The 12024-nt window shown below is 45.9% G+C and overlaps 1 protein-coding gene across 2 annotated transcripts in view; it reads right to left on the bottom strand.

Moving 5' to 3' along the window:
* Positions 1-293: 293 nt before the first annotated feature.
* Positions 294-12024, bottom strand: part of TMEM184B (transmembrane protein 184B) — a 32555-nt gene continuing 20824 nt past the window's right edge. Inside the window, exons 5-10 of one of the 2 annotated variants that reach the window (XM_071551769.1) lie at positions 11558-11633; positions 8073-8164; positions 7607-7776; positions 5513-5707; positions 4606-4629; positions 294-3568 (exon numbers count right to left, since the gene is read on the bottom strand). In XM_071551769.1, the coding sequence (XP_071407870.1) occupies positions 3327-3568; positions 4606-4629; positions 5513-5707; positions 7607-7776; positions 8073-8164; positions 11558-11633 (799 nt within the window). In that variant the 3' untranslated portion in view covers positions 294-3326. The remainder of the gene's footprint in view (positions 3569-4605; positions 4630-5512; positions 5708-7606; positions 7777-8072; positions 8165-11557; positions 11634-12024) is intronic. The other variant, XM_071551770.1, reaches the window with a different exon arrangement.

A 12024-nucleotide genomic window follows, 5' to 3' on the forward strand; every position in this document is an offset into this window, starting at 1 on the left:
TGTTCCCCTGATGCCCAGGTGGGCCAGGTCCCCAGCAGGTTGCAGCACTCAGGATGGTTTGAGGGTTTGATATTGCCATTCCCTCTGCCTTTGTTCCTGCCTTGTGCCATGAGTGGTGTCTTGGCCCAGAATGCTGCAGTGATGTGGCTCCATCAGCTCCTACAGACACCTGGAACTTTATTCCTGAGGACAAAACATCCCAACCCACTCAGCATCAGTCCTTGCAAATGAGGAAAAACTCAAAATCATCTCAGAGAAGTCACCCAGACAGCACCACACAGAGGCAGTTTAAGTACAATCTATATTATCTCTATATTTTTTATTTGTCATCATATTTGCTCATTTCTGTAGAGTATAACGTCACAAAGACCAAAATAGAGAGAGCGGCTTGTCTCTGAGCTCACATCAGTTAAACACAATAGGTACAAAACTAGGTGACTCTGTCTTATTTATCATACTTTTTTCAGTCATTTATATACAAAGAACTACTCTATATGGAAAAATAATAAACAAATCCCATGGGTATGTTACATGGTAAACGAAGGAAGGAAGAACGGAAGCAGGTGAGGGAGAGCAGCTCCAAGGGCCTACTCCTGGAACTGACATATTTCTTGGGGCCCTGGGCTACCATGAGCAGACCTGCAAGACCACAGATGCCTTGGCCTTCTTGGTTTCAAGCTCTGGATCTCGTATTTGTTTCTCCAAGGCAGAGCAGCTTCAGAGCCAATCTTTGCTCTGACACTTGCCTGTCCTGAGGGAGATCAGGAAGCTCTGTGATAGATGATTTTGTGTGGTTTTAAAAATACATATATGCATATAGTAGTATAAAGCAGAGCAGCTGGCTGTTGTTTGGGCACTAGTTCTTCACCAGGCTTCTCTGAAGGCAGGTGGTGCAAAAGGGTTATACTTGAAACCACTACACACAGGATGCTTTGAGAATATCCAGATCCTCTGCATAGCATATTATGCAGGAGACATTTCAAAGTAAGTGCTAAGAAATGCTTCTCCAAGCCTGGATAACCTTCATGCTCAATAAGGAAATCACTGAGATTTTGGATTTCAGCCACCCAAATGCAACAAAGATTGGGAACAGTCACCAAACAGGTGACGGGGACATCATCAAGGCCTGCAAATGCAAAGAAAGGGAAGGATGGGATCACTGTCCCATGCCCTACTTTCTTAAGAGAGAGAGCAACTTTAACATAAGTACCTGATGCTAAAGGACTATTAAAGCCACAGAAGACAGAAGGAAAGACCATTCAATCTTCAGGCTCTGCTTTCTAGGTGGCTTATGCACAAGGAAGTTTTACACCAAGCCCACACAAAGCCTGGCAGAGTGTATTTGCATGTTCATTTAAGGACCCACAGACTTAGGAAAAACAGTAACTAACAGCATGGCATTGCAGGATGTGTGCAACTGGGGAAACCCAATAGCAGAAAAGCTGCTGGATCCACTGATCCTGCCTCCAGCTCCCTCAACAGCCAGCACTGTTGCTCCCACCTGCTTCACAATTTCCCCCCAGACACAAGTAGAGAAAGACACACTGTCCTTAAGTCTTTGCTTGTCTTATTCTCACAGCAGGGAGCAAACCTGCCTCTCTTCAAACCCTTTTGCCCAGCTTGGGCAGGGGTGCTGAGGAAATGAGATGCTCTTCGCTTGCTGTCACTTCCGAAACACTGAATGAAGAAGCAGATGGTATAGGAAACAAGTGGAGAGGTGACCTCCAGGCAGTAAACCAGCCTCCAGTCCTCCTAGCAGAGCAACGAGGGGCATCCTGGAACCACACAGGTCAGCTGATGGCAGGGTAGTCATCAAGTGGGAGAGGAAGGGAGAAACTACAGCTGAGAACACAGCAGCTCACTCCAATCTCTCAATTTTGCTTCCTGCTTGCAGGTAGGAGCATATGATCTGTAGCACTTGAGTGTGCTGCCCACTCTTACCCTAGATAATTTTAAGCAAGTAAGAGGCAGTTACTGGTCCCTGGATAGATCTACAGAGGGATTACTTCTATTTTGGCTTCACTAAGTACCCATGGACCCATCCAAAATCCAACAGAAGCAAGGGGAAGCTTCTCAACCTTCCATGGATGCTGTTTCCACCCTTGACAGCACTGCAGTGGCAGCAGGGTCTGTGAAATATGCAGCAGCAGCACCAATTGATGTCTGGGAGAATAAAAGGGACAATTTTAACCAGCTAGGTCATGTCAGGTTTCAATTCTGCTCCAGTCTGGCCCAGAACAGCTATGGAGATAAAACAAAGAAGTGTGCAACATGCCTTCCTGAATATTCCAGCCTAAGAGCAAAAGTTGTGCAGCTCACAGGAAAAGTCGGTGATGACAAGCATGGGGAGTGCTACCCGTGAGAGATCAGGACTTGCTCTGGCAGCTACCTGGTGCAACCCACATCTTTAAGAGGGGCAGCTGTGATGCTGGGGGACAGGAAACAAAAACTCTTTTTGAGTTTACATATCTTCCCTTCCCTAAATAGAAATGAAGGGGCCAGAGCTCTACAAACTTCCACCACCTATCATGGGCCAGTCCTCAGTCTTGTTAGCAGGAGAGGCTTCTTGCCACAGAAACATTAGGGAGATGCGAAGCTTGGACACCTGGTGATTAAAAACTCCAGCCTTGTCAGAAAGCAATTCCATCCCCACTGAGCTGCAACAAGCAACAGCTTTGATGGTGATCAGGGGGATGCAGGGAGTCACAGAACAGGAAGAAGGGCCTGTACGTCTCCCCCTCACTCACTCAAGTGACTCAGGGACTCAAAACCAGGTGCTCAGGAAGGTGGGGACAGATGTTCCTTACTTAGCATTCAAGGCAATGGCTATGTAGAGAGATCAGTTTCTGGTGTGGTCGTCAGGAATGCTTATCACTGCATTCCAATTCCAATTCCCAAGGATCACAGAGATGTTAATACCAAAGAGTTGTGGAGAAAACTGTGCCTACACCAGACATGGAGGAAAAGAAATACAAAGCAGTCAGGTTGTCCTGTTGGAAAAAAACCAAACACATTTCTGGCCACAACTCCATGCTCTGGCCAGTCATGCTCCACACCAAGTTGGGAAGGTGTGGGAAGCCAGAGCCCCAAACCCTGGAGCTTTGCTTCAATTAATTCAGTTTGATTGCTGCTGTAAGGAATAGAGTCCTGGCTATTTCGCCACCTCCGCACTGCTTATCATGTCCGTACCCACAAAAGCTAATGGGAAGTGCCCACTTCTGCAATCTGTACTCTCTAGGAAGTGATATGACTTGTGTGTTTCTGCTTTAATAAATTATTAAAAAAAAAAAAAGGAAAACGACAGCCTGTGCTGACAGTTTCCCCTCCTAGAATTCATCATCAGAGCTCAGCAAGAGGGTCTTCTCATTGTCGCGGGCACCGGAGCAGCTGTGGGAGCGCGAGATAACGTGACTGCCATTGCGCCAGGGTGGCCCGTGCTCCAGCGTTGACTGCTGGGTGTACTGCTGGTAGGCTGGGGAGAAGTTGTGGATCGCATCTTGGACAATGTCATGGGGGTTCATGGTCTCCTTCAGGCTGCTGGAGATGCTCTTCATGGGAGCACAGCGTCCTGTTTGGGTAAGACAGAGAGGGACAAGTGAAGGACACTGCTGCCTTCCCCCATACCCCTTAACATGAAGGTAAGGAGAGCAGGGAACATGCAGTCCTAGATCCTACAGAAGGTATGTTACAGAACTCCTTAAGCAGCTGCTAAGGAAAAGCCATACAAATGATTTTACTAGTGGTGCCCCTAAATCCAGACACCGTTAGCCAAATGAACCCACCTCAGCACCAGATGGGGGACACACCATGACAATGGGACATACCCACAAGTGGCAACCTGCACTACATGCTACCCGTGCTGGCTTGGGAGTGCAATGAAGACAGCCAGGTAGGGACGTACTCCTGTAAAGGGTTTCAGAAGACAAAAACTAAGAAAATTCTAAAAATTCCAGGAGAAACGGCATTCACTGTTCCCACTCACTGGAAATGATACTGCTAGATGGCATCAAAGTGCCCACAGAAAAGAGATCATACAAGTGGGAAAACAGCCCAAAGGAGGGAAAGGAGTGGAACAGGCAATACTAAGAGGCAGAACCACCCTATGTGTAAAAGGTGTCACAGGGATGCCATGAAGGCAGCAACAGTTGGAGATTGTTCCACCCAAGTGCTGAGCATAGAGGAAGGCAGTGTCTCCTTCTAGGAAATGCCATTTCTCATGGCTTTTAGATTCCACTGCCACTGTGGGCTTCTAGCTCTGCTCAGACCCAGGGATGAGCTCCCCAGAGAACCAAAGCATGCTGATCATCTGGGGCAACTGTAAAAGTGAAGGGAGCCTGGGGTGAGAGCACAAATGAGCTCCTTTGAGAGCCTGTGCAACTCTTTGCACAGCTCTGACAGGGACACTCTAAAGCTGTGTGTTACACTGCTGCCCACATGGCTTATCCAGACAATCCTGAAGCAGCTGTGTGAGGCAGTAGAGTTCCAGACCTATAAGGAAGGGGGAACAAGGGACAGGACAGGCTGTAGGCAGGCTGGGATTCAGGAGAGAACAGCATCCCAGCTAAAAACCAACCGAGACAAACACACAAAGCATGCTGTACCTACCGTATGGTCCATAGGATGGAACAGCTGCATCAGGGACCAGTGGCCAAAGCAAGGGAGAGATAAAAGAAAGAGGAGAGAGAGAGAGACAGAGACAGAGAGAAAGGAAATAACAAGAACTGAACAAGGCCCACCACCGAAACATTCCCCACTGTACTTGCCAGCAGTTTACCCTTTCATCACCCACAGATCTCATCTCACCCCACTGCAACCACTGTCCTTCCAAAACCTCTGGGACTGGCTGGGATGGAGGGTTTATCTACACCAACGCTGCCCAAGGGCTGCTGTCTTCCCACAGCTCATCACAGATCTCCTCCAGCAGGAAGAAACCCCTTTATTTGGAAAATACTGAATGTACTTGCATAGACTGGGCACAAAAACCCCCTTTCCCCAGAGATAACATCCACCCTCCTCTTCCCTAGAATAGGACTTCTAGCAGCCCAGCCCTCACAGTCATCACAGGAAGATCCTCCTCCATGACAAACATATTGCCAAAGCACAGACTCATCTTCCCAAGCCAGATTCAAAACAGCCTGTTTTAGGCCTCGTCCCTCTTGCCTTCAGTCTGTTGCACAATCTGGAGCCATGGAGTTCCCCTTTGGTGAGACAGCAAGAAGGACAAACCCACCCTACTGAAACGATGCAACTTCTTGCAGCCCTCAGGTCTGCAACAAGCTGTCGTGGGTGGCATGCTGGGGAACAGAAAAGGGAACAGCGCAATTCAGGCAAGGTTTCTGCCCTGCAGAGCCATTGCACAATGAATCTGTTCAGACACCACGGAGGAGGGGATGTGACATTTTCCAAGCATTCAGGTTGGGAGTCATATCAGTGTGTTGGCTGCCTGAGGGGTCAGTCTCCACCCAGTTTCACTACAGAAGAAACAGGCCATAGGCAGTGGCATACTTCCTACCTTGGGCATCAATTCTCTTATCCACATACACCTTGTATGTGAAGGCATGGCGCAGGGCAATGGCTGCAAAGAACATCTCCACACAAATGATGAAGTCTTGATATCCAGCAGCTACTGTGCCTTCACCCACAGACACATTAGCAGAGTGGATTTTGGGGATGGCACCACACTTTTCCAAGATGGCCAACAGCATCCCTAAACAAAGCAACAAGCTCATGTAAATGTGCAGAAAACATGCTTGAATGGCAACTGTCAAGAACAGAAATAGCTGTTTGTGCTGTATGTCCTAGACACAACCCCACAACACAGGAGCTTCAAACAGAGTGGGCTACATATGCCCACCTACAGTTTGTACAACAGAGAAAGGAGGAATAAAATGAGATAAATACACTTAAGCAGAGAATGTTCAAATGCTGACCCTCTTCTATTCTCAACTGATGCATAAATTGTGGAACTAACCGCTGCAGGACTTAATCAAGTCCAAAAGGGTAAGAACAATCAGGTTTTTCTGCAAGCACTCCTGTGATTTCAGTGTTGTCCCAAAATAGGTTCTTTCACCCCGTATGCAAGAGGCCAATCCACACACAGCCAAGGTACCAGATTTATTTACAGTTCTGTACAGAAAGGGATGTCAGGTGGCAAATCCACAAAGCTCAAAACTACCAAAACTCACTATTTATACATTTTAGCACAAAAGGCATTAGAGTTCATTAGCTACAAGTTACAGTTCTCCCATTAATTAATATTCTACTGTCTATTGGCTAACAATTCTCTTGCGTCTCATGCTAATTAGTCCTCATGCTCAGTCTTTCTCTTCTTCCAAGTCAGTGGGTTTTGTGGGTCGGTGGTCTTGATCTCCCCCTGCCACAATTACCTGTTACCCATTGGAGCCAATTCAGCACAGCTGCTGAGTCGTCTTTATTAGTTTCTTCCTGATCTTGACGGTTCTGTCAAATGTCCCTGGGGTCCATAAATTCTGCATTCTTTGTGTCCGCTCTGTTGTATATCCTTCCCAAGCTTTGTTAACCTCCCTCTAGGTCTGAGATCTGAACCATGTCAAGCTCTAAACCTTAACAAGCAATTCTACCAACAAGTAATTTGTCTTTCTAACACCTGGACATCACTTAGAGCTGGCTAGCTGCTATCTGTTTCACAGATTAAACCTCCTTTCTTGTTGATTAGGCTTGAAAGTATACAAAGATCAAATATGAAAAAACATCCTTTCTTATGAAAGTTTTTACATATTCCACATTATGCAACATCAGCACTTCCATTAGCTAGAGTAAAAATCCAACAGAACTCTTCATTTAAACATATAGTATTTCTGACACACCACTGCAGGAAAGAGGTTTCTCCCTGTCCATAACCTGGTGGCTGAGGAATGCCAGAGAAGACAGAAAGCGTGTGACCAAATGGCTCAGGATGATAAACTAGACGCTTATTAGTTTGTATGTAGACAGGGAGCATGGGCCATACTCCAACAGCCTAAATTCCACCTAACCTCCTACTCAATTAGTCTTTGAAGTACAACTCAGGAACCTAAGTAGGGCACTGCACAGGGAAATGCTTACAGCCAATTAGTAAGAAGTACTAAGCTTAGGTGGAATTTCAACTTTCCGAATGAGCCTCTGCGTCATGTGTATGAATTCTGAATGTCTTGCTCAGCAGTGGCTCTGTGGCAGCACACACCACATTCAGCCAGCTGGCTGCTTCACATAAATCACAGACATATCATTAAAATTTTATTTATAGAGCACTAAAAAAAGTACTAAAAATTTTTAGATGTGCTGCTTTAATCAATAAAATAGCAGCATGCAGAGAACGCAAAGAACTCTTCATCTTATCAGCTGATTTTGCCAGGTAGATATGTGTGTGCACATGCACACACAGGGATAGAGAGGCTTCAAGAGCACAGAAACAAAAATGAAAATGAGCAAAACAGGTTTCCAAGAGAAAAGCAATGAATTACTATAAAACTAATAGAATACAGCAACACATTCTGTCTATTAGTCAACACCTGCTCTATCAACTCTAATGTCTGAGGCCCTGTAGAGAGCATTTTGTGCCTACCAAGGGAAGGGAAAAGCAGCTCACCTTGCCAGAAGGACAGGAAGATGACAGACTTCACCATGAAGAACTTGAGGACTGGGCTATAGGGACTAAGTAGCTCACGTGTGGCGAAGTAGAAAAGGAAGAGGGCATACAGTGCCAGGCTGACAGAGATGTTGTAGATGATCGTCACATAGAGGTAGCCACTGGTCACACTGAAAGCAGAAGATACAGGAACACCTGAAATTTCAGCATGATCTTTTCCCGTTGCCACTGTCACTGGGGAGTTCTAAGAGTATATTTCCTTCCTGCCTGCCTCCCATCCCATTTCCTCCCCACAAAGTGAGACAGAAAAACCTGAAACTAAGAGGGCTACCTCTGCCCTCTTTTCTCATGTGCATCAGCCTACGTTGTCGTGTCTTTTCCCATGGCTCAGCACACACATGGATAATCAGTAAAGCCAGGCAGAGAGGGGGCAGCCAAGTCTTGCATGCTACACAAATAAACTTACTCAAAGTCACCATCCTGGTACTTGCCGAAGGCCTGAAGGATGACTGTAGTGATCGCCATGAGGGGCTTCACCACACAGAACTGCAGGGTAGCCTACAGGAATGAGAGAGGAAGAATGAGAAGGCAGGAGGTGCTTCCCAAACCAGCATCACAATGGAGTGTCCACTAGTAAACTCAGCAAGGCAACACAGACCAGCCTCAACAAGGAGTCTGACCCTGCCACTTCCTAATCGATTGTGCTTGAGGACTGTAACACCCAAAAGGAGACAGAGGAGATTCAGAAGTATTATGTGTGTTATCTGCTTGTCCAGAATGGGAAGAAAAACCTCTGTGTAGTGTTGTTCCTAGAAGCTGCTCAGGTCCTCTCTTCCAGAGCTGCTTTTCACAGGCTGTGCTGCAGCACATACATGCATGGCAACTGTATGAAAAACACAAAATCCCACACTGTACTGTGGGGGTGACAGTGTGTGCGTGGATCTCTTAAGGTCTGAGGTGACTGATGAGTGCATCCTTATGGACCAGAGAGGCACCTGTAGAATGTGGATGCCTTGTAACCAGTAGAATCTTTCCATGTGTGTTGGGTGAACTACTGACCAATAGTGTACTGACATGTTATATGTAGGAGTAGATAAAAGTGAAGCTGTTGTTACTAAAAATAAAGTCTTTTGCCTTCGGTGAGCCTTCTGATCAAACTGCAGCCTGAATGTCTCTGCCTCCTTGACCGCCGCTAAGCTAATCTACATTACCCCAAGAAAGGGTGACCCACACACTGTACTATGGTATGGGCACTCCAAGTTTAACAGAGATATTCTGAGGAAGGAAAGCAAACTCCAATCCATAACTGTCATAAAATTAGGCAAGAAGGTCCCCTGGATAGGAGGGCAACTTTTGACAACTGCCATGATATTAAGGTGTTTTGTATACACAGAGCAGTTGTCAGGCAGAAGTTAAGAGCTATGCTGTAGTCATCCACATGACCATCACGGAATCTCCCCAAAGATTCTGTGGCACTTGGCTCTATCCATTCTGCCAGTATAAACCACTCACTACTGGGATGAGTACTCTCCACAAGTCCCTCTGCTCTTCAGCTTTTAGGAGATGTTGAACTTCAAAGTCCTAAGAGAGTGAAGGCTTAGGACTCTGAAAATGTTTCCCTGAAGAGACACAACCTGTGCCTCCCTAAAGGAGTCTGGAGGAGCCTTGGCAAGTAATGACCTGTGCACACGTTGGGAGGGCTATGTAAAGAAAGAAGGCAAAACCAAACAGTAATAATTGCTTTGGATACGATGCAATTTGTTAGTGGTCATAAGACTTCAAGGAGATTAAAAACCCCAGCACATGCCAGTTAGTGAGTCACTGTAAATATGTGAACTGGAAAAGGTCAAGCTAATTGGTAAACAACTTCATCCTCTGAGCTTCCCCTCCTTCCAATCTGGGGATGTTTTAACCATTTCCCTGCAGTCCAAACCACCATGCACTATTTTTAGTTGCTTCCCCAGAAGATGCTACAGCATATGGGAAGCACATGGATGGTGCATGACCCATGTATGAGGGTCACCAGACACAGGCCCAGCAAAGAATCTTAATCAAGACTTCTTTAAGGAAACCAGCTGTTTGGATTTTACACCACAGCCACCAGCACATCATCACACTGCTGGAGGGCTACAGGCAACACAGGCAGACTCACTGACCCAAAACAGGCACCTGCCTGAGAAGAGCTTCTGGTGGGGGTGAAGATGGAAAGCAGAAATGGTTATAACACACAGATTCCTTCAAGATGAAAGAGGCTAGAAAGAGTAGAAAATGGTCAGGTGCTGGTGGGAGGCCACAGAAGTGCTGGAGGTGCTGAGAATTGGGCTAAAAAGAGCAAGGTGCTCCTTCCAGCATATTCCTCTTCCTGATCATGATGGCAGATACTCCATCAGCACTGGCAAGTGCTCTGTTGCCCTTTTGTACCAGCCTTCCCAGGAATTTGCCTTGAAAGGTCTTCCTTGGCAATCCTGAAGTCTAGAAGTACCAGAAAGTGAGTCTTGGCATCAACAATTTCTCACCAAGGCAGTATTTAAGCTCAAGCCAAAAAAGACGGAAGCATTTAAACATCCCTTTGCAAGACACCTCCCTCACAGCCTCCATAGCAGTCTGAGCAGTTAGCAAAGGGCAGGCATGACTAGAAGAACTGCTGCTAGATAGCAGCAAGAGAAAAGTAAAATATTCACCTTAGTGAGAATTACCAAATGAGCTAGGATCTGTGGAGGCCAGCAGAAGAAAACACACCTCTCCCCTCCCCAAAGAATGCTTCTAGTTTTCGTTGTCGTGAACAAACTTTTCAAACACAGCCAGGTGTAACCCCCATGGCGGTAACTGCCAGAGGCTGAGGGACACGAGAAACAAGAGGTCTAAGGGAAATAATTTCTCCAGCACTCATTCATCTTCATGGGTGTTACATCTCTTTATGACATATTTAAAAGATAAAATTTAACATGAGGAGCAAAAAGAGTAAGTAATGCAGTGAATCAACCAGAGCATGTCCAAATGAAACCTAAGAGAAATGGGTGAAGCAGCACACTGGGTGAAATAAAGTATCAGGGAAGAAAACAGAAAAGCTGCAAGGACAAAATATAGGGCAGGGACAAACAGAACAGATAAGCAAAAGATGTCAACCTTTGAAAATGGTCATCTGTGCTGCACAGATTAACACTGGATATTACTGAGGCTGCATTTTACCTTTGATGTTCCTGTATATTGCTGAAACACAGAAGACAGATGCAGGAAAAGCTAGACCAGTGAATGGAATTACAGTGACCTGAGTCCTTTTAAAGAACCAGACCTGTTTCATTATGTCTCCAGAGAAACCCTGTGTGTTCATTTCAGCAAGTGAGCAAAGACTTGAAATTCACCTGCTGTTTGATGTCAGGCAGAGGTGACTGACCTAAGATAAGCAGGCAGGAGCTGCATCAAGGTTTAGATCTCCCCCATTCTCACCCTCTACTTGACATACCCAGTTCAGCACAGACAGACACAGATGATGAGCAATACTTGGCTCCTCCTACAAAGCAATGTGTCATGCTTAACCTCCACCCCCTCCTCAACTTCCAACCACAACAGCAGCTCTGGGAATTCAGGAGGCTGTTACACAACTGGGGTGTCTGCAACACAACACAGACATCAAATTTTAATATTTGGAACATCTGTAATCCAGAAAGGGAAAGAGTTTCTTCCTAAGGTTGACATCAGTTCCAGGAGACAACTTGCACCTTTTCCTAAGGCCTTCCTGATGTAGGGTTGAGTAGAAAACATTCAAATCATTCAAAAAAACCAAGCCCTGAAACATGTCCTCTTCTCAGCAGTCTGCAGGTCTCTCAAAATGCTATTATAAACCCCCCCACAGGAGTGCTGATCTCAGAAGTTCAGCAGCAAAAAGCACCATTGCCACCCTCACACACTCCATCCATCCCTGCAGGATGGCACAGTCCCTCCAGCCCATACCTGTTTGCAGAACCTCAGGAATCCAATTGAATAGGTCTTTCCCCACAGGCAGCAAGTTCCATACACACAGCTGGACCTGAAAGAACCAACACAAGATGACAGGGTTCACAAGCCAGATCTGGGCTAGACTGCAAGATTCCTACCCTCTTTATCTACCTTTCTGTAGCAAAATTGCAGGACTGGTGCTTTCTCCAACCACGATTACAATTATAGCTATACAGTTCAGTGACATGTCTAAAACAACATCCTGACTATACACTCCAATTATTCCTTTCCTTTAACTCAGTAGCACATGGAGAAACAGACCCTAGAGGAAGCACAAACAATGAATAAAATACAGAAAATATTTAAAGGAGAAGGGAATAAGAAAATACACTAATGAGTAGGCAGGTGTCCTGAAAAGCTCTGTATCAGTCCAGCTTGCCTAAGAGGATGTGATCACCCTGATCTGTCTCAGAGCAGGGTAC

This window comes from Pithys albifrons, chromosome 3 (genome assembly GCF_047495875.1).
Source record: "Pithys albifrons albifrons isolate INPA30051 chromosome 3, PitAlb_v1, whole genome shotgun sequence".
NCBI lineage: Eukaryota > Metazoa > Chordata > Aves > Passeriformes > Thamnophilidae > Pithys > Pithys albifrons.